The 23,965-nt window shown below is 35.7% G+C and overlaps 1 protein-coding gene across 2 annotated transcripts in view; it reads left to right on the forward strand.

Moving 5' to 3' along the window:
* The first annotated feature begins 992 nt into the window (after positions 1-992).
* cry2 (cryptochrome circadian regulator 2) overlaps positions 993-23,965 on the forward strand; it is a 31,792-nt gene continuing 8,819 nt past the window's right edge. For both annotated transcript variants that reach the window (XM_022683863.2, XM_022683864.2), the window contains exons 1-9: positions 993-1,348; positions 7,065-7,173; positions 13,364-13,506; positions 17,641-17,825; positions 19,365-19,453; positions 19,582-19,722; positions 20,387-20,698; positions 21,441-21,592; positions 23,210-23,412. In XM_022683863.2, coding sequence (XP_022539584.2) covers positions 1,191-1,348; positions 7,065-7,173; positions 13,364-13,506; positions 17,641-17,825; positions 19,365-19,453; positions 19,582-19,722; positions 20,387-20,698; positions 21,441-21,592; positions 23,210-23,412 — 1,492 coding nt within the window. In that variant the 5' untranslated portion in view covers positions 993-1,190. The remainder of the gene's footprint in view (positions 1,349-7,064; positions 7,174-13,363; positions 13,507-17,640; positions 17,826-19,364; positions 19,454-19,581; positions 19,723-20,386; positions 20,699-21,440; positions 21,593-23,209; positions 23,413-23,965) is intronic.

Consider the following 23,965-nt stretch of genomic DNA (forward strand, 5'->3'; position numbering starts at 1 on the left):
ATATATATATAAATAATTTATTATATATTATTAATATTATTATGTTTTATCTTTTGGGCTTCTATCTTTTTTATGTTTTACCTTTTGAGCTTTTTCTATATTTCGTCCATTTATTTTTTACCTTTTTATTTGATCTCTACCGTTCACTTTCTTTATAACCTTAGTGTTATTTTTTAACTACTTATGTTTAAATTTTTTGTTTATTTTTTGTTATTCGAATTATTTATATCTTTATTTGACTGCTTTAAATTTTTAGCCTGTCATCATTTTATGCTGAATTATTTAATTTCTTCTTAGTTAAATCATAATTGTCTGTTTATTTTTCTAATTCCTTGCCATTACATTTTTATTGTTTTCTTTATTATGTTCCTTATTATACCTTAACCTGAATTAATACTAATTTTATTTATTTTTTTAAGTTGTAAGTGCTCTCTGCTGTATTGAAAACAAGGGTTACCCTCTATTCTCCAGTGAAAATAAAGGTTGATTGATTGATTGAATGATTGTTTATTATTGTATGGCTTTGCTCCTCTGTCCTGTGTTTATGTTATTTGTAGTTATGACATTCACCACAAGAGTTTGTATCTTTGTATAATTTGTTCTGTTATGTATGTTGCTAAAAAATATTTTTTCTGCGTCACTCTGTTGAATATTCATGAACGCACATGCTAATCAGGTCTGTGCGTATTTACGACCGCATACGTAACGTTGCATAATGAGCACGCGCAGGCTCGTACTGAAATCTGTGCGCTGATTGTTTTTATTTCTCTTTGTTGGAAAACGACCAGAAGACTCTTGCTTTAATGTTTTAACGTTAGTGCGAAATTAAATTGTGGCGTTTATTGTGAAGCGTTGCAATAAAACGTGATAAGGCGAGGCTTTCTCACGGCCGGCAGCCAATAGCAGCGCACCTTATTTAAATAACACCCTGCGTGCGTGTGTGCGTGTGTTCACGTTGCGGCCAATGAGATGGAGGAGGGGACACAGCGCGGGGATACGTCACCGCGTACGGGTGCCCAGCGCTGCCGCCGCCGCTGATGATGAGAAACTTGGGGGAAGACACAATAATAATAGTGGCGATAATGCTGAGACTGTAGGGGAATAAGGCTCGACCTCGACCCGGAGTTTTACTGCGTTTTCCCGCATCGCACGCTTCGTGTGGACGCCGCTGGACGGATTAAGTCGTGATTATGGTGGTGAATTCGGTGCACTGGTTTCGGAAAGGGCTGCGGCTCCACGATAATCCGGCTTTGCAGGAAGCGCTGAACGGCGCGGACACGGTGCGCTGCGTTTATATTCTGGACCCGTGGTTCGCAGGTTCAGCCAACGTTGGGGTGAACCGATGGAGGTCAGTCTCTGTGCACGTCTCTCATTTAATTTTCTCCCTAAACAGTGTGTGGGAGCTGTTGTGTTGTGAAAGGCAGCTAGCCGTCTAACGTAGCACAGACGCACTAACTACACAGGTTAACATGGTTAGCTTTTACTCCGGTCCACCTTAAAAGCTGCAGCGGTTGGGTTGTGGCGTTGGAGCTGGCGCCCTATGTAACTATATTGGGGCATTTAAGGTGGAACGGACGTTAAGTTCGTATTGGCCCTGAAGAGTTAGCGTTAGTTTCTAGCCGTGTTGGAGTTGGAATAGCTATATCAGCAGGCTACAATACGCAACACTAAGCTAGCTAATTGACATTACGATACGATTTATTGAAATAGCTACGATATTTGAAGTGGTGAAAATCTTTGAAAAAGGACTGATAAAGCTAGCTAGTTGGCTAGCTATCTAAGTTAGTTATCTAGTCCAACCTAAGATAGCTAGCTAGTAGGGCTGCAACTTACGTTAATGATTATTTTGTTAGTCGACTAATCTAATGATTATTTTTTCGATTAGTCGCTTAGTCAACGATTAATTCTGCCATAGAAACGATAAAAAAACATTTAAAAGGCAATTAAATGTCTAAACGTTGTTTACATCTGGAAAGTACTGATCTTTACTGAGTAAATATGTAATTTGTAATGTTTGGGCACTTTTGGAGACAGAATAAGTTTAGTGTAACCTGTGTGAGTGAGCCCATTACCCATTTCCAGTTGTGTTACTGTAGCCAGCACTTGTATAATGTGTAATTTCAGTAACGACCTGTAACAAATTAACCATTAGTCGACAATGAAATTTGTAGTCGACAAATTTAAATAATCAGCATTGTTAATTATATCGACTAATTCTTGCAGCCCTAGCCTAACGTTACATCTAACGTTACACATAAACATCAGTTTCATTGCCCCTAGATTAAAACCCTGTGGAACACCACAATATATGCTATATCAACCAACAGCCACCAACAGTTCGACATCAACAGTTTCTGTATTACAATTAATAGCAAAATATGGTGTGAAACACTAGGGGTGGGCGAAATGGCTCAAAAATAATATCACGATATTTCAGGGTATTTTTGCGATAACGATATACTTGGCGACATAGGAAAACTAAAATAATTCATTCAATTCAGGAATATAGTATAATAGTAACTGAATAATCATAATATGGCAAAATAAATAATATAGCATAATATAATAGAATGCAGCAAATAATATTGCAGAATATTTAGTGCATTCATATAAACTGCAAACTAAAACAATTATACAATAAGTACATCTAAAGCCTCACAGAAAATAATAGACTAATTGTAAGATAGAACAGCCCTATTATCACGATATAGATTTTTAATATCATGATATTTCTGTCACGATATATTGTATACGATATAATATTGCCCACCCCTATGAAACACTATAGTTCACTGTCTAAATCCTTCTGAGATGTCTCAGAATAGGAATAGTACTGTAATAGCCAGAAACAATAATCAAGCTCAACTAGCTAGTATAAAATTACAAATGTGCGCAAGCTTCACAGAACAGGTAGGCTAAAGGATAATTGGCAAAAGATAAGACACGTATATATGTGGATTACTTGTCTAGTTAACTTTGGTGGTACATGGCCTAAAAGGTTTGAGGTAACAAGATCTAAACATCTCTGTGACTAGCTAGCTAGCCAGTTTTCTAGTTTGTTATCTAGTTAGTTACTTAACCCTAACCTAAACTACTTAGCTAACCTAACTATATTTCAACTCAAACGTCCATGGTAAGGCATCTGCCCCCACCACATGTTGCTGCACTGTCAGCTACTAGCAAGTTTAGTAGTTAAGTAACTGTAGCAGTAACGTCATCTGAAGCCTTCCTTTATAAAACCAGTTACTTAAGTTACATGTTGCGTAACTCTGTCTGCATTAATCATTTTTGCAAAGGACGTGATTAATTATCATAAAATAAATGTCTTAATGCTCTGTTATGCTTCTGCTCTAGTCAACTGCAGCCGCTGAAAGACTATCTGGGACTAGCTGCTGTGTTTACTCCCACTTGGTCACTTGGGTTTTTATGTAATGACCCGAATGACTGGTTTTCAATATTTATTTCTGCGTCATTGTGGTTTTAGTGTGACCTGCTGGATGATGCATTGCAAATAAAGAAAGAGAGCAGCATTAATTTAGGTTGATTGCTGCTGTCAGTGTCCCCTGACCTCTTTCTAAGTAGCTAATGAATGAGTTTAGAGGACTCCAGGTGAAAGGGCAGTAGCTAAGAATTCACAATATTTATAATCCTTTACTATAGGAGGAAGATTTTCAATATGCATATTTACAGAAAAAAAAGAGTGCTTAATTGTTAGGTTAACCTACACATATTGCCAAAAGTATCTGACTGCCTGCATTGTGTTTGGTGATGTGAGGCTTGGGTGCAGACATTTATGAAGTACTTATAAAGACCCAGACTTTTTTTTGCTGTATCAAAAAAATTACTTGAGTAGAAGTGGAAGCTCCACACTTAATGGAAAGTGATAAAGTATTCAATATTTTTTGTACTTAAGTATTGCAAGGAGTTTATTCTAAAGTGTGCTCTCAAACACTGGAAATATAAATACAGTACTGTGTTATATAGTTTTTCAGAAAGCAGTCAAAAGTTGGAATGTCATTGTTAATGTTATTTCACATGTTTAGACTAAAGAACACACTCATTTTTTTAGCCGTAGCAGCAGTACAATGATCGAAATGTGTAAAATAAAAGTACATGCACATAAAAGCCATTAGGATATTTTGACCAGTTAGGCATAAAATGTTACTAGTTGGTCTTTTTTACTATTGTAAAATTAACTAAAGCTGTCCATGGATTCATAAGTGTTTCATATGTAAAAACAAGTGACTAGAGCATCTTAAAACACAAAGCTTTAACTCTTAATTAACAAAAAATGATCAACTTTGTCCCTTTAAAGCATTCCACCTTTCTCTTTGCCACACCTACAAATGAAAACACCACATGAACACCAATTGAACAACACATGAATTTTGCAGGCCTGTATTAATGAACTCTGTAGAAAGTTTGTGACCTTTTTTGCCCTATGCACCTCAGCATCCACTGACCCCACTCTGTCATTTTACCTCATGCCAATTTCTATTGGTCCATTCATCATGAAATGTTAACAATGTGAAGAAAAACATTCAGATTCACGGTATATCATGAAGTGATTTTTCACAACACGTTATTTTTATGCTTTAAGTTGGTTGGAACATTGCATTTACCGTAAATGTATGTGCAGTGTAATGATATTGTTTATTTATTTATATATTTCATATATTTAATAAAAAAAAATACATTTAATTTAATAAAATATACCTAACAGTGACTATTAAGTTTATATGTACAGATTTGTCAGTCAGTGGTTTATTTTGTGCTGTGTGAATAAACAAAGAACCATATTTACTATTTGTGTTGGACACAGAGGGGATTTGGCTTGAACACAAAAATGCACAGTCAGTACATATACTCTACATACATCATGCATGACTTGCATTACAATCATATTCCTAGTAGGGGAATAAAAACGTAGAAGTATTGCTCAATGATTCTCAGTAGTTTATTGTGGTGGGCTTGTCTCGTCTGAGGATTGAACCTCAGACTGCAGTATAGAGGACAGTGTTATACTGTACCACACCAACCACCAACTAGGTTACACAGTTGTTGGATGTTTATCTGAAATATTTTAATTATTTAATATAAATTAATACTTAATATAAATATATTAAAGATGGATTTTCTTTGAGGAAATGATTTGCAGTCTGGCAGAGCTGTAGCTTGTCCTCGTTGTCTCTATCTAAATCTAATAATGATTATCAGTAATAAACTTTTAATTGAGTTGTACTGTGAAATAGAGCACTTCCTCTCGCTTAATCTTAAAACAGTGTGCTTTAGATAACTGGCCTCATGCTTTATGGGTGGATAGCTTCAGCTTCCACTCGACTTTGCATTATTTGTGATTTGTGACTTCATGTGATTCAGAGCAAGCACATCCTATCCTTTAATGCACCACAAAATATGGATCATGTGATCTGACTTACTCTCAGGGTCAGCTAAATGATTATCCAATCTTTGATCATATGTTTGGTATAAAGATTGGCTAATAATAACAATACAGCAATCACATTTTTATAGTGTTACAAAAGCATTCACTCTTGCAGTACTGCAGGTATTATCCTATACAGGGATTTTACTTCAAGGTATCTGCCAATGATTTCACCCTGTTGTGGTAACATGTGCGTGTCTGTGTCCTCTGGCAGACATACATAAAACACATGCTTACTTAGGTCAGAGTACAGTGTGGTTCAAATACTGTACTTATCCCAGTTATCGGCTCCAAACACTGTTTATACCATTAAGTCTGTCGAGAGGTTTTTTTTGTTTTTTTTAAATATAAATATTGTAATTGAAGGCATTTATTCGCAGAAAATGAGAAATGGCTGAAATAACAAAAAAGATACAGAGCTTTCAGACCTCAAATAATACAAAGTTCATTAATGAAGTTTTAAGAGTTCAGAAATCAATCACGGTTTAATCACGGTTTTCATGCATCTTGGCATGTTCTCCTTCACCAGTCTTAGACACTGCTTTTGGATAACTTTATGCCTTTACTTCTGGTACAAAAATTCAAGCAGTTCAGCTTGGTTTGATGGCTTGTGATCATCCATCTTCCTCTTGATTATATTCCAGAGGTTTTCAGTTTGGTAAAAAAAAAATTTAAGTGGTCTCTTGTTTTTCTCGAGAGTTGTATATGCTGTAGGCTTAAGAGGATGTCTTTCTGAACTTGATGAAAATTGTGAATTGTGAAATTGTGCCATGGAGTGAGTGGAGCTGCACCCCACACCCAGTAATTGAAATCACCTCGTGTTTTGTCACTGTCCAAATAAAATAATTTATCTTCAAAATACCAGCGGAAGTCAGTCATTTTGGAGCATTTCTGAAACCTGATATTTTTTTTAGTTCACCTAAGCTTCTACTGTGGGAGAATTAAATGTGTATGATCAGAATGAGTGCAGTTAGTATGAACATACCACTCCAGGTCTATAATAATTCAATGAAAATTGCGTTTTGTCACCTTTATGTCTAGACCAGTTCCCTTTGTCCATGACGCTTGTAGATCATTACTATCAAAAAATCTTGATTTTTATTCCCCAAAGAACATGCAGCCATTGTTGTTGCGTTTTTTTTTTTTCGTGTGTAAAATAATCAAATAAGCTCCCCAGTTTAGTAAAGATACAGCCTTAAAAAGGTTCAAGTTTGCACTTTATCCATACTATCATTCTTACAACATTGAACTGATTGAAGTTTGACTTACAGAGCTTTAAAAAAAAACAGCAGTAACGGCTTACAATGAACAACTTTGTGTTTGGTTTAGACAACAGATCAAGTCTGAGTTTAGACTGTATTAAAATACCAGTAATGATCATGGTCATGGTGACGTTTCGTTTAGTCCCAACTTAGATTGTTCCGAGTTTGATTTGACACACAGTAAATAGAATTAGAGGAGATTTGTCTGTAGGTTTACTGCTGGTTCATGGGTCAGTGGAGGTCACCATGGCCACCTAATGATTTAGTTCTTCAGGGGCACTAATAAACAGTCTCTTTTCTCTGAATCAAAGACAAAGTGAATTCTGTTCCTGTACTAATCTGTACCTTTTAACTTGCAGGTTTTTGCTGGAGTCATTAGAGGATCTGGACACGAGTTTAAGGAAACTCAACTCGAGGCTCTTTGTGGTACGAGGACAGCCAGCGGACGTGTTTCCCAGGCTGTTCAAGGTCAGTTTATGTGTCTGTGTCTAACCAGCTCTGTTTGTTGACCTTTACCCTGTAAGCATCAGGCACAAAGACCAGTTTACTTCACTGGACCAGTAACAAAATGCTGTAAATGTTTAAGTGACACAAAAAAATCTCATGTTCAGATTAAAACTAAATTCTGAAAGAACTGTGGAACCTGGAGAAATCCCTGTGCACAAAGACAATGTTAACAGTCAATATTGGATGCTGGTGATCTTCAGGCCCTCAGGCAGCAGTGGATTAAAACAAGTACAGGTTTTGTACGGGAAATCACAATTTATTGTCTGTGAACACAGTTCACTGTGCAGTCCACAAATGCAGAATTACAGATGTCAAGACTTTTCTCAATCAATTGATTGATCTAATTACAGAATCGTTTTACAAGTCCACTTTAAATACCTTATTGTTTCTTCATTTATCTATATTTTAGTTGTCATGCGAGTTGTACCATGCATGGTTCTGTATGTGACGAATGTGTGTGGATTTAGTCCCAAAGCATCCATATTTCAATGGACTTGTACACTTCAAAAGTATTCAAAACTTCATATAATAAAATGTCTTTAAAGTAATAATAATATTATTATTACTATTGTAAAATAGTATTATTGCGCACAGTCACAATGCAAGAAATATTAAAAAACATTCATCTGCCCAGTAAATCACACACCTACACTACCAGTCAAAAGTTTTAGAACAAAATTTATTTTTCAGTATTCAGTACTGCTGAATTTCCTAAACAAGCTTCTTTTTTATTTCTCATCTTAGCAATGACTTTATTACTGTACTTCACCTGTCAGACCTCTGAATTTTCCCTTCACTGCTGAAACTGAGACTTTGCTATGTGGGTCAGCCAGAAATCCTCCTATATAAGGCTGGGTATTGTTTTAAAAGATTTGACACCAATACCAAACAACACTTTTTTGATACATTCTTTAAATTTTAACCAAGTAATACAAAAAGCAAAAATTATTCCACACAATGTATTTATTTAACAGCTTACATGAGTATTATCATTCTAATACTGTCACCTGAAGGAGGTCCATCTTTCAATGAGCATGTTTGTGGCACTTTTTGAAGAACAAAAACAACAGAATTACTTGCATAAATTGTAAATCTTTTCTCTAAGCATACTGCTGGGTAGCATTTCAGGTTTTCTTTATTTTTAATAAATATCAGCATTAGATTAAATTATATTTATTTTATTGGTGTCAATCACTTAAAAATGAATTATCATGAATCATTTTTTTTAATGCAGGTAGTAGGGGTGGGCGATATGGCCCTAAAATAATATCACAATATTTCATGGTATTATCGCAATAACAATACTCTTAGCGATATGACAAAAAAAACACTACTGCAAAAAAAAAAAATTTGTGTACGATATGATATTGCACACCTGAGATATGATATTACATTAACTGAGATATTAAAAAAATACAAGAATTTTAGCAGATTTGTAACAAAACTCCATATATCCAGGATTAAAGTAAAATAAATGATACTGGACAGATATAATCTGTCTCTAGTAGATATCTAATAGGAAATGAGAAATGTGTGATTTTTTTTCTTTTGCTTAAAACAGCAAAAAAGAGGAACTGAAGTGATAATTAGGGGTGAGTGTTATGGCACGATATTTCAGGGTATAATATCGTTCACGATATTCAAAAATGTTGACGATATTATCGCGTACGATACGATATGGCACACCCCTAGCAGGTAGTACTTTGTATTTTTGGGAGGGAAAAAATAATAATAGTGTGGTGTGGTTTACTTCTGGTTTACTTCTAGCAGAATTCTCAGAGTAGAGTACAAGAGACAACGCGAGTGAGCAAGAGACGGCACGAGAGTTTGTATGCGTCAGGATGCCTCGCTGTGCACGTTCTCTGTTTGGCACGTTTTATGCAAAGTATTGAAAATAGGCACCAAATTTTATTTGACCTTTTACTCTTTGGTAGTACCAAGACATTTGGGTCAGTACCTTTTTTAGTATAAAATTTTGATACCCAGCCCTATTCCTGTATCAGTTTTCTCCAGTTTCCAAAAGTCTTTTGAAGGTTTAGGAAACCGTACTCACTGCTCTCTGGCTTTATCTGTAATTTCTCTAAAGAAAAGACGTCTACTCTTAATAGATACAGAGTTTCTCTGTGTTTTTGTGTTGTTTTCTAGTTATTATGATTGAAGTGTGGATGTGCTGTGTGTAAGGTTGTAAATGCTGCAGTAGAGACATTTTTAAAAATTTTAAATCCATTTCCAAAGCTTAGTTCATTTCTATTCCTACTTGCTGGTCCAACCCATGATCACTGTAGTGCACATACTCCAGGTTACTGGATTTGATGCAGTGCTGTGCTGCTCTTTTACTGCCTGTTTAATGAAATCCCAGCATGTGGAGCAGGAGTCACGGTCAGCCTTTTGAAAAGCCCACTTCAGCAATTTCACGCAAAATTTCACGTCTTCAGAGAGGTCAGCTGGCTTCAGGGCAGTAATTGAGAGTGCAGACTGGTCAGAACAGTGTCCTTAATATAAAGAGCATGAAGCCAAGTGAAACTATTCCAGCCTTCTAGGAATAACTAGATCAGACATGCCAACATGACTTAATAAAAGCTAATTGGTAGCAGCTGACTTTAAATAATTCACAATTTGTTGTCAAGGGCTGGGTATTGTTTATAGTTCATTGATGTGAATACCACTAACCATGCTTTACCTTCTGTACAGATTCCTTAATGAGTTTTTCCTTTAAATACTTTCAAATATCTAAGTAAAAATAACAATACATGCAAGTACATTTTGTTTGGTAAAGTAAAGCATGTTTCTGATTTGCTAGAATGACTTAGAAACTGAACTATTTTAAGCAGTTTAAGTTCATTTCTAAATCTTAGTAACTGAAGTGCTATTTAAATAAAAGGCAGGTAAAAAAAATAAATATATATATATATATATTAAACATGATTATTGTGCTTCCCTGCAGTCACCCTCCTGTTTCCAGAATAAAGCCTGTGCCCTATTGGGCATGTTGTTTATAATAGTGCCATGCTGTTTGCACTGATAACATTCTGTGTGTTCTCTTCCCTACACCCTTTTGTAACAGTTTAGGTGCAGTCACCTGTGACAGACACACACACACGAACACACTCCTCCAGTTTTCCTTTGCTGATTAATTTCTCTCCAGCCAGGGCACAGAACACACCCTCTGGCCAGAATGATTTAGCCTCTTAGCCATCTTGTTATTGAAAGTAGGAGGCTGGCTATTCACGAGGTGTTCTGTGTGTTTTCTTTCCCAATGGGAGTAAAAATTTGGCCCTGAAAAGAAGCACTTTTTGCGGGTTTTTCTAGGAAGCAAACAGAACTTAGATTGATCATGTCTGGTGTTATGTTGTCAGATCAAACTTGTACAATATACCATTTTAAAATATTAGGATGGTATAAGAAGCTTCCTGGAGGAAATACCTAATTTTTGCACTACAAGATGTACCGGATTATAGGGCGCACTATCAATGAATGTCTAATGAACATCGGCTAATGCTAATGCTGCTCCAGTAGTGCTAGCCAGGGTTAGCAGCCGATAATACTCACTTCTGAACGGCAAAAGAGCTAGCATTAAGCACAGTTAGTGGCTAATGTTAATGCTGCTCCAGTCTCGGTGCTGGAGAAACGAAACTGTATAACGCTGTACTTTATCAGAGTGGCTTTACTGCTCCTTACAACCTGACGATTTTTGGGAAAATTGAGGAATTTTAGGTGTGCCTTATAGTGTAAAAAATGTGTTTTTTAATAAACAAAGTGTATTTTTTTAGATTCTTTAAAGTAAGCACCTCTTGTTTAGATGACAGCTTTTTTCTGAGATTTTCTCAGTCAGCTTTATGAGAGAGAATGGATTTCATTAGCAGCTGTTAATTACTTGAATTTCTTGTCTCTTAATGTGTTTAAGGGCATCAGTTATAAAGTTGTGAAGAGGTAGAGTTACAGGTATACAGTGAATAGCTCTATTTGAGTAATGTTCTAATCCAGATTATGGCAAGAACTACTCAACTAAGTAAAGAAAAAAATAAGTAAGTAAAGTTCAGTCAGTCCAAAAAATAAAAAAATAAATAAAAACTTTGAAAGTATTCTGAAATGCAGTTGCAAAGACCAAGAGTAGGCACATGTTGAATACTGGTTATTTCTTGCTTGCTCTTACTTTCATTAGAACTTAGCATATGTTGCTAACAACTCACAATTGCAACAAGTGAATTTCCACAGAAGCTCTCTTTTCTTTTTAGCTCTCTTAAATGCACATAAATGAGTGATCAAACAGTCATGATTTTTAATCTTTAATATAAAATTACACCCCATAGTTTTAGGGTTGCATATATTCATACATTCTGATTGCTGATTCACAGAATAAAACAGCTTCGTGAATCTGCAGTGATTACTCTGTAATTTGCATGATTATGAAGCATATTTGTATAATATTTTTTTCTCTTCCATTAAGCAGAGATTGATGAGCTTATGCATCATAAGCACTTAGTCCTTCATTGTGTGAATAACATTTCTTAAATGCTGATTTGTTCATTATTTCACACGTATTTCAAAAGTAACTTGTTGCTTCTTATTGGTCAGTCCATTTCAGTTGTTTGTAAAAAAAAAAAAAACACCAGTGTTGAGGTGATGCTGTATTTTTTTCTTTACATTTTACTAGGGGTGGGCGATATGGCTCTAATGGCTCTATAATATCTATAATATCACGATATTTCAGGGTATTTTTGCGATAACGATATACTTGGCGATATAGAAAAACTAAAATAATTCATTCATTTCAGGAATATAGTATAATTGTATAACAGAATAATCATAACGTGGCAAAATAAATAATATAGCATAAAATAATATAATGCAGCAAATAATATTGCAGAATATTTAGTGCATGCATATAAACTGCAAACTAAAACAATTATACAATAAATACACCTAAAGCTTCACAGTAAATAATAGACTACTTTTAAGACAGAACATCCCTATTATCACGATATGGATTTTTAATATCATGATATTTCTGTGTCACAATATATTGTATACAATATAATATTGCTCACCCCTACAATTTACTGCATTTGTAACATAACATGTACTGATCAAACTGTTTTATTAGGTCTCATTTCATTTTCCTCTGGGCTGTCTAATAGTATGGTAAATTATTAACACCACTAATTTTTTTATTGCTGTGAAGAATAATTCCAGGGTTGACCCTTCAGCATATTTGTAGTGGTGTGGGCTGAAGTCCAGCTGCTTGTGTGCTGTATATTACTGATAAAATTTGTGATTATATCTTCTTACTTATACTTCTTACTTAAACTGAGCTTTTTTTTTTTTTTTTTTAAAGACTTGCAGCTCTATTAGATTGTCTTCTGGTTAACAATAACAGTAGAACTTTTATTTGGTCATAAAAATTAAATCCCCCCCAATGTTTTCCCATTTTCTCCCCAATTTACATGGACAATTACCCAACTCGTTTATTAGGAGTCTCAGGGCTCCAGCAGCCGATGGCAAGCTACATGAACAGGATTCAAACCAGCAATTTCCCGATCATAGTGACAACACTTAGCCCACTGGATCGCTCGGTTGTTTTATTCTATAAACTACGCACAATGTTTCTCCCAAATTTCAATATTTTTTTTTTTTTTTTGTAATTTAGAGCATTTAAGTGCAGAAAATGAGAAATGGCTGAAATAACAAAAAAAAGATGCAGAGCTTTTAGACCTCAAATAACGCAGAGAAAACAAGTTCATATTCATATAGTTTTAAGAGTTCAGAAATCAATATTTGGTGGAAGAACTCTGGGTTTTAATCACAGTTTTCATGCACCTTGGCATCATGTCCTCCTCCACCAGTCTTACACACTGCTTTTGGATAACTTCTATACTTATATCCAGAGGGAATTTGAGTAGACAATCTTGTGTTTTTGTCAAGACACCAGTAAATGTGCCAGTGATTTATGAACTTTTACTTTACTGAAATATAAAGGAGGTTATTTTGCACCTTAATCCAGCCCTAGTTATTAATGTTATTAGAACTTTATTCTGAATACTAAGCCCCAATTTCTTCCCTTTGTTGAAGAGTTTTCACTAAAAGCATCTCAGAATCCTTTTTCACAACCATCTAATCTATACTACTCCTCTCTCCCTCTCTCATCTTTTAGGAGTGGAATGTGACCCGCCTAACGTTTGAGTACGACCCGGAGCCATACGGGAAGGATCGGGATGGAGCCATCATTAAGATTGCCCAGGAGTTCGGTGTGGAGACGGTAGTGAGGAACTCTCACACGCTATACAGCCCAGACAGGTGGGAGACAGTGTATTTCTCATTACTGTGATTTACATCCAGGCCTTTCTGATACTTTATCGTAATCACGTTGCTGTCTAACTCAGACCATGTGTTTGCGCTTCCCTGTTAATTATTAAGTGAGCGTTTCTAATAGACGTTGGATTCTCGTTTTGAATAAAGTGATAAAAGCTTCAGTAGAGTCTGGAGACTGTATATAAGACTATGTTTGAATCGTGTATATTCAGTCTTTGTGATTTTTGAAACCCAGGTTAGATATGAGAATTGTTCTGGTTGTGTTTTATTACATATATTTTGCAGTGCCGGCCCACTGCTGTTAAAGTAATTCTGCATAAACGTAAAATGAACCTGCAGTTTATCGCCTCTCCCTATCTGCAATATACAGCTCTGAAAAAAAATAAAGAGACCACTTTTACTTACATTTACATTTAAATTACATTTACCCAGTTTAGTCTGAACCATAGAAAACTATGGTGAAAATGCACTGCCTGCCCAAAAAAAAGTCTACACCTGGATTTAAGTAAGTAAATTTGGGTTGGTTGATGCTGCAATTGGTGCTGCAGGTTTAGGTTCAGCAATAGTATGTGCTGAAAGAATGAGGTCAGCTGACTACCTGAATATACTGAATATAGACCAGGTTATTCCATCAATGGATTTTTTTTCTTCCCTGATGACACGAGTATATTCCAAGATGACAATGGCTCATGGGGCTGGAATTGTGAAAGAGTGATTCAGGGAGCATGAGATCATCGTTTTCACACATGGATTGAGAGAGAGTTCACCACAGAGTCCAGATCTTAACTTTATTGAGAATCTTTGGGATGTGCTGGATGGAGAAGAGCTGCTTTGTGCAGTGGTCAGACTCTACCATCATCAATGCTGCTGCAAGATTTTGGTGAAAAATTTATCCAGCAACACTGGATTGAAATAAATCTTGTAACATTGCAGAAGCTTATCGAAACAATGCCACAGTTTTGGCCAGGCAGTGTAGTTGGAAAAATCTTCCTAAGTCTGGAGTTTATGTTGTTATAGACATTAGATAAAAATTCAAAAGGACTGTTGTTTATTTATGTTTGCTTATTTATTAATCTATCTTGAATCAGATTGAATTGGCTTTTGTTGGAAATTACAAATGTTTGAAAGTATTTCAACCATTCATGCTTATAGGAAGGATGCACTCTGAGAAACTCTTAATAAACCATATTAATTTTAATATAAAATTAATTAATACCATTTTTATTAAAAATTAGAAGCAGAAACGGTGTTCCTATTTTAATCTGGGTGAATAAACAGTAGGATTGTGGAAAAATAAATGTGATTTTTATCTTATCAGCTTTTGTTCAGCCCTAGTATAAACCAGTTACAGCATGATCTACTGACAAGGAACACCAGTAGAGGCGGCACGTGCTGCTGTAAATAGTCACCTAATGACTGGGAGTGATTATCAGCGGTGTCTGTTTTTATATAACGTCCTTTGTGCTGTCCAGACCCAACCTAGAGACAGTCCCACAGAGTGTTCAGAGTGCTTGAACTGCAGTAGGCAATTACTGTTATATAAAGGTGATCAATGTGTTTAATATACCTGGGTAGACGTGTGTCTTTGAATATTGTGAGGACTAGATTATTATTATTTTTTTTTTTGCATAAGTGAAGATATTTAACTGTTCTTTGAAAAAGGAAGTGTGATATTTGTCACAAATGCAGCCTTTTTTGAAAATACAAATTTTTAATTTCAGGAGCAGGTGTTTTAGTCTTGATCATCTACAAGAAGACGTTCACGCAGCTCTCACTGATGTACTTACACAACAAGCCTTTCTGCAAGCCAAAGTCCCCGTTTCCACACTCCCAGCAGCGCTGTGTCCACCTGCTGGTGCAGAAGTGTAAAAGCATGTCACACTGAGCTGCATGTGCTGTGGGCGGGTTGCTGGTGTGTAAGGGGGTGGAGGTTGGAATAACACTGTAATCCAGCTTCCAGGACATGTGCTGCCTGCATGCGGGTGCGGCCAGACACATGGCAGTCTCTCCACTGCAAACAGCGGGAAGGAAATCATCCAATGGCACGCGTTCTCTCCCGCCCCAATGTAGTAGGGCGTTGTATAATAACAGAACTATAAATAAGAGGTCTGCTGTGGCCGATCTGGAAGATGAAATAGTGTGAGATTTACTGAAATACACGATGGCGTCAGTCAGTGGGAAATTATGAATGGCATGCTGAGAGAGAAGTGAAAATGCTCTCTATTAGAGTGCACTGTAACAATGTTCAACTACTGGCAGTCAAACATTGAATAACTGTATAGAGCAGTTTTGCTTTTAAATGTAAGTGTATTACTTTGAACATTTATTGTTCATATAATTTCAGTATCAGTTTTAAAGATCAGCAATATGCATATTAAATATTTTTTCCTATTTTACTGTAAAAACATTGAGCCACCTATTAAATGAAGACTGACTCCAAAATCTCTGCAAAAAAAAGAAAAAATATGTTTATTTCTTAAGCTCTGACTCTGAGTCTCACTCTTAAGACTCTTATTAAATTAACTGGTTTTAATCTGATTGATCTGATCTCAGGTGGACTTCCATTTACAACACTCATTTCCATGTATCTCCAGTGACCACTGTAGATTAGATTTCCCAATCAGAAAAAAAGGTAATTATTAAATTACCATTTTGTTTGTGGAAATGACTTAATTCACTCCTATGCCATTTGAATCTCACAGTTGGTGTCTGTAAAAGAGTAAAAGAGCCAATGAACAACTCCAGAGTATCGTGTTCTAGAGCTACAACGATTAATTTGATAATTGATAATTCTGAATAATTAATTTTTCTATTAAGAATCTGATAAAATCATTTTTTATTCAAACTGTAGTTAAACATGCATCCTACAATTATTAAATAAAAATATTAGTGTATACATGAAGAATTAACCCAACTATTACATTAACTTTATCATTATTAAATGAAAAGATCTAATATATTATTTAAATGTGTGGATTGATTAAATTTTACTCTAAATGTAACTGCCACCTCATTTAAGGTGAAAGAGAAAGGGCGCTAAACATGAGCAAAGGATAAAAATACTAAAAATGAGTGAATCTTAAATCTTGTTTAACTACTCTAGCAGACTCTAGAAACATTAACTATACTATACTATACTAAGACTTGTGAAAAGGAAAGGTGGTAAAGAAAACACGATGGGAGGGGTGCTAAGACTAACTTGTTCACCTAAAGTAAGTAAGATTTTACTAAATTGAGAGACACCTTGTTTAACTACTCTAGCAGTCTCTCGGGACACTTTGTGAGAGTAAAAACAGAATGAACTGACTAAGAACTTATCGTGAATCTACTTCACCCATGGCTCCAATGTGCATCCAGCTTAACAATAATATCAGGTACATTTTCACAAGTTAAATTCATGTACACGTGTTCCACTTCATTTATCACAAGCTAGAAACTGATAAATAGTAATATTAGCCGAGGTAACTGTAAAATCGGTTTTATAAAAATTCTCAAGCATCTGTGGCAGTCATGCACAGTATGAACAGTATTTTGTGGTGTATAATGACAAAAATCTATATTGTGGTAACAGCATTGTAAATAATAGAAGTTTGTTTTGTTTAGTGTGAAGCTTAAATGGTATTTTTTGCAATTTATGTGCATGAACTAAATATTCCTACGCTTTAGTATTGTGCTAGATTTTATTTACTTATTTATTTATTTGTTTATTTTACTACATGGCATTTTTTGTATTTTTATTATTTCATACAAAGTCTTTTTTTTTCCTTTTTTTACTAATTGTTTTGTTTGCAAAATAATTTCATGTTTTTCTTCATAGTTTGGACGACGTTTGATTTGATATGTTGATTGTTAGGTTGTTACCCATTATCTCCTACTTAGTTTTGTCTGCTAATGAATAACTGTGAATACCAGGTGTGAAAGATTTGCAGTATAAAGAATTTGTGTCCTAATCAATATATATATATATTTTTTTATCATTTGCTAATGTATCTTATCAATTTCGAGATAAGCAATAAGATTACATTTAAATGTAAAAGTACTTGTGATGACTGTAGATTTAAGCTAGGGTTAATAATTTTAATTCTACAGTTTTGACTGCAGCATCTCTGTTTTATTCAGGGTCATCGAGATGAACAACAACAGCCCCCCGCTCACCTTCAAACGGTTCCAGGCCATAGTGAACCGGCTGGAGTTGCCTAAGAAACCGCTGCCCACAATCACACAGGAGCAGATGGCCAGCTGCAGGACGCAAATCTCTGACAATCATGACGAGCGTTACAGTGTGCCCTCGCTGGAGGAGCTCGGTGAGGCTTCATTTACATATGCTGATCTACACGCACTCTAATACACATATACATACAGTCCACTTTATTCTTTTTTGACTGAGGAACAGCTCTGTGCTGAAGTTTAAGACAAGCTGTGAAAATACTAAAATAACATTGTTATTCAGTAAATATTTTGAATTTGATAAATACCATTAAACATTACTTTAATAAATGAATAAAACAAGACTGTGTATTAATGGAATCGAATCGTGAGCCTAAAATCGGAAATAAAATCGAATCGAGGATTTAGAGAATCGTGACACCCCTAGTAATGATCTATAATGTGAACCTATGAACCTACAATCATAGCAGGTGTCTGTGAGGTAGCAGGCCTTCACAGCACATTTTCAATAAAGACCACGGATCATAAAGTGTTGTATAGGAACCGTGCTGAGTGAGCACTCAGAGCAGTGAATAGACAGGATGAGGGTGTGATAAACTTACGCAATCTTTATGTAACAAGGTTAACTATCTTTAAACTGTGAGGGGTAGAGCAATAGACCCTAACTGTAGAGTGTATACCGTCGCTGTCCTATAAAAAATTCTTATCTCCATTTTTGTCGATTTTTAGTTTACTGCATAATTTGAAACTGTCCCTTACACTGTACCAAAATGTCTTGATAAAGGACCAATAGAAACTTTCAAAAAAGTTTCAAAATTACCTAAAATAAACTTTTTAAATTGACTTCCATTGAAAGATTACAAGTTTTTTTATAAGTGATATGTACTTTTAATATCCTTTTTGTTTTTTTTTTTGTTTGTTTTTTTTTTTATTAAAAAATAATTTGCATTGTAGCTGGTAATAAATAATATATATATTTTTGTTTAAATAAATAATAAGAGACCACTTAAACATGAGTGAGTTTCCTTGATTTTACCAAATTGAAAACCTATGGAATACAAGCTGAACTGCTTGAATTTTTACACCAGGAGTAGTAAAGTTATCCAAAATCACTGTGTAAGACTGGTGGAGGAGAACATTATTTGAGATCTGAAAGCTCTTTTTTTTAATTCAGCCATTTCTCATTTTCTGCAAATATAAGCTCTAAATGACAACATTTTTATATTTGGGAGAAATGGTGTCTGTAGTTTATAGAATAAAACAACAATGTTCATTTAAACATATAAACCTATAAATAGTTAAATCAGGGAAACAGATTATTTTAAAGTAATTTTAGTGTCATTATTTGAACTATTAGTTGGTTAAAATCTTTTTTTTTCTTTTTGCTTATATTAGTTATTAGTGTTCATTGTTTTACATTTATGTCTAACTCTGATCTGGTATTTATAATTAATTTTTCTATTTATTTTATAGTTTTTCACTAATTCAGTCCTAATTAGGTTTTATACTGCATTTTTATTTTTTGTACTCCTATGATTTTTTAACTCCAATGAATTGCATTAAAGATAGGGATCACCTTCAGTGTATTTCTGGTTTAAAATATAGTTTGATTTAATTGATTGGTTTAAATTATTTGTGTGTAATATTTTCGTTGTGTTTTCTACTCCTCTCTACAGGTTTTAAAAATCAGGTGGAAGTCAAGTCGATATGGAAAGGAGGAGAAACAGAGGCTTTGGACAGACTTAATAAACACCTGGACAGAAAGGCAAGTCACTGCTGATAGACAGAGAAAAGCAGTCTTTAAAATATGAATTGAAATCAATGCACTAAGCATTTAAAAACAGAAGTGATGTGTTTTTTTTATGTTTTTATTAATATTTGTGTTTTGTTTAGGCCTGGGTGGCAAGTTTCGAGCGGCCTCGAATAAACGCCCACTCGCTCTTCTCCAGCCCCACCGGTCTGAGTCCGTATCTCTGTTTCGGCTGTCTGTCAAGTCGAGTGTTTTACTACCACTTGAGAGAGCTCTATGTGAAGGTATGGGCAACATGTTGTAACATATTCATGTTCAGAAGGATAGCATTTAAGCTAGTGCTAAACAATTTGGCTAAAATTTATGTCACGAAGTTAAGAAATATATTTCTTAACTTCGATTCATAATATATATCCAATATCAATATGAACAGTATAAAAGCCACAGCCTTTGGTGTATTATTATCATGTACTGAATAGAGCTGGGCAATATGGTACATTATATCACATTATATCACAGTTTTTATTGATTACTGTATGATTCACTGTATTTATCGTGTTTTGATTTGCAGACAAATTGCACCAGGAGTGGCAGATTCTTCTGTTCTGATACTCTTTAAAGCACTGAAAATGTATACAGTGATATATTTCACTTTTTTGCTGCACATCATTCAATTTAACAGGATATTTTACACACTCTGTAATGAACTATATCTTCAATAATGTTGTCGATACATTAAGAAAATTGATGACGATATGATCAGATATCGATATATTGACCAGCTCTAAGAGTTAAAATTATCATTATCAATTATCATTTTTAATCGATTCAGAATTGTCCATGTCCACATTGTAATGCAACTGTAAAATCTCCCACTTAAAAATAAAAATACTGGATTAAATCACATGAGTTTGAGTATAGTAACGATAAGGATCTTTCTCTCTCCAGTTGCGGAGAAAATCCAGTCCCCCGCTCTCACTCTTCGGGCAGTTGTTATGGCGAGAGTTTTTCTACACAGCGGCCACCAACAACTCTAACTTCGACCGCATGGAGGGCAACCCCATCTGCGTGCAGATCCCCTGGGACCACAATCCTGAAGCGCTAGCCAAATGGGCCGAGGGTCGCACAGGCTTCCCCTGGATCGACGCCATCATGACCCAGCTGAGGCAGGAGGGCTGGATTCATCACCTGGCCCGGCACGCAGTGGCCTGCTTCCTCACCCGCGGAGACCTGTGGATCAGCTGGGAGAGCGGCATGAAGGTAGGCTAAGAAACCAAACCAAACATCCACCCGCAGGGTTTGGACAATGAAACTGAAACACCTGTCATTTTAGTGTGGGAGGTTTCATGGCTAAATTGGACCAGCCTGGTGGCCAATCTTCATTAATTGCACATTGCACCAGTAAGAGCTGAGTGTAAAGGTTCAATTAGCAGGGTAAGAGCACAGTTTTGCTTAAAATATTGCTCAAAATATAACCAGTTTTGCTCAAAATATAACCAGAGTTCAAAAGAGGACAAATTGTTGGTGCACGTCTTGCTGGCGCATCTGTGACCAAGACAGCAAGTCTTTGTGATGCATCAAGAGCCACGGTATCCAGGGTAACGTCAGCATACCACCATGAAGGACCAACCACATCCAACAGGATTAACTGTGGACGCTGTAAGAGGAAGCTGTCTGAAAGGGATGTTCGGGTGCTAACCCGGATTGTTTACAAAAAACATAAAACCACGGCTGATCAAATCACGGTAGAATTCAATGTGCATCTCAACTCTCCTGTTTCCACCAGAACTGTCCGTCACCACAATAAATCATACAGTTTCAGTTTAATTGGCCGACCCCTGTAGTGTATCACCAGTCAGTCAACACACACTTTTCACTTACACAATAAATATATTTTTTCAAAAATGTTTGTACATGGGAAAAATACTAACCTGAGTATGAATAGCAGTGTATTAGTTTAATCATGCTAATACCTGTGATTTGACTGTGGTGTTCTCTGCAGGTGTTTGAAGAGCTGTTGTTAGATGCGGACTGGAGTGTAAATGCCGGCAGCTGGATGTGGCTCTCCTGTAGCGCCTTCTTCCAGCAGTTCTTCCACTGCTACTGTCCAGTGGGGTTTGGACGCCGCACGGATCCCAGTGGGGACTACATACGGTAAACCTGCTTCAAGCCTACAGACCCAGTAGCTCTAGCTTAATAAAGTAGTATATATTTTAGTTTGGTTTTAGGTCCTATCCAAAGCTATATATGAGCGAGGTTTTACATGATAGAGGTTTTGTATATACAATACCATTCAAAGCATTGGACACACCTTAAATTCAGTATTTTTCATTATTTTAAAATGGTCTGTATTGAAGATATATATTAAGTCACCGAAACTATGAAGAAAAACATATGGATTTATTTAGTATACCAAAACATATAGATAGTTCTAGATTCTTCAAAGTAGCACCTCTTGTTTAGATTAGACAGTTTTGCACCTCTTGGCTGCATTTTCTCAGTCAGTTTTATGAGGTAGAGTCACCTGAAATTCAGGCTTTCAGTTAACAGCTGTGCTGAACTCATCAAGAGTTAATTACTAGAATTTCTTGCGTCTTAATGTGTTTGAGAGCATCAGTTGTAAAGATGTAAAGAGGTAGAGTTAGTATACAGTGAATAGCTCCATATTATAAAGAACTACTCAACTAAGTAAAAAAAAGACGAAGGTCAATCAATCCAAAACATTTCAAGAACTATGAAAGTGTCCTCAATTAACCCAAGTGCAACTGCAAAGACTATCAAAACCATTATGATGAAACTGGCTACTTGCCCCTGTTGCACAGGTTCATCAGAGTTACCATCTCAGAAACTACAGTTAACAGCACCCCAGACTTTGACTAGTACTGTATATGGATATATATATTTACATATTACTGTTAGTCTTGTTTTGATGCTGTATATTTTATAGACAATAGTAACTTTATGGCCTTAGTTTAGAACATTTACATATTGTTTAAAAGATTGTGCTTTTTTATTATTTAATAAAATAATAAAGACCATAGCTTTTAATCTGGTGGTAGTGTTCTCTTCTACCATGTCAGATTCAGAATGCGTCTCTCTATTAATAACCAGGCATGTTCAAATGTGGGTAGAAGTTTTTCTTGAATATTTAAAAGCATCTTCTGTAAAAAAAGTTCCATATTTCTGCCTTTTGTATCTTGAATAGCCTCAGTGCATTCTACCTCTTGTAAATGTCCGTGGAATGGTTGCTTTTTTTCCAAACTTTTGTCATATAAAAGAGAACATGCTCTGTGAGGCCATCGCCCAAAATGGTTGAAGCTCTGATTTTGGAAAGCACTGGTTCTGCAGATTAGTTCATTGAAACGGTGCACTGTTGCGTAAGCGCTAATGTAAACCTCCCCAGCCTGGATTTCACTCTGCTGCAGTTCATGATTAAACTGTGCTGTCACAGCTGGAAGAAACCACAGGCTGTGTTTCTCAGTGTTTGTTCAGAGAAAGAAAATAAAATCTGTTCTAGTGTACACACGTCTGGGCACATTGCTAATGAGGGAGTGCCAAATTTAATTTGTTAGGATATTTTAACATAAAACCATATTTGTATATTTGGAGTTATGTGAACTCCAGACACTGTACAGGGTCTTTTGGATTTTATTTTCTTTCAGTTTAGCTCATCTGGTTTACATCATTATTCAGGAGTCGTGCTGCAAAGTGTAGCCTTTTTTTTTTTTTTTTTTTACTTTTACTGCATTGTTGATTATCTGTCTCATGCAGGAAATACATCCCAAAGCTGAAGGACTATCCCAACAGATACATTTACGAGCCGTGGAACGCACCAGAGTCTGTTCAGAAGGCGGCCAACTGCGTGGTGGGCGTGGACTACCCCAAACCCATGATCAACCACGCCGAGAGCAGCCGCCTCAACATCGAGAGGATGAAGCAGGTCTACCAACAGCTCTCCCACTACAAAGGCCTTAGTGAGTGACTGACTCAGTACACAATACACTCCCTGTTCACAGCCCAGCACGCAAACAGCGCTTGGTCAAAAACAACAACTCAGTTTGGGTCAGTTCCAGTGCCCAGCGCTGGGTCACTGTAAATTTAGAACACATGCTGGTGCTGCTCATAAAAGTGTCCTAAATGTACGGTTACTTTGGCACAGCAGTGGTTTTTTAACACTGACTTTAATGACAAACTGCTTCTTCTAAACTTATCTTGCTTGTTTACTGCAACTTTCACAGACAAACGTATTACAAACAAAACTATTTGAAGTCCCTTTAAACAGACAAAAACATTTTAAGCATCCAAATGATCAACTAATGGTTTTGTATGAAACTATTTCAAAAAGTACTAACAAATGTGCATATTGTGATGATGCATATTGTGTATATTGGAAAGTCTTTAATAGTGCTGGGCGGTATGACCAAAAATGCATATCACAGTATTTTTCACAAGTTTCACAGTATATGACAGCATTTTATATTATAAATTATATATATATATATATATATATATATGTAGTAGTAGTAG

The sequence above is a fragment of the Astyanax mexicanus genome, chromosome 10 (assembly GCF_023375975.1).
Source record: "Astyanax mexicanus isolate ESR-SI-001 chromosome 10, AstMex3_surface, whole genome shotgun sequence".
In the NCBI taxonomy this organism is placed as follows: Eukaryota; Metazoa; Chordata; class Actinopteri; order Characiformes; family Acestrorhamphidae; genus Astyanax; species Astyanax mexicanus.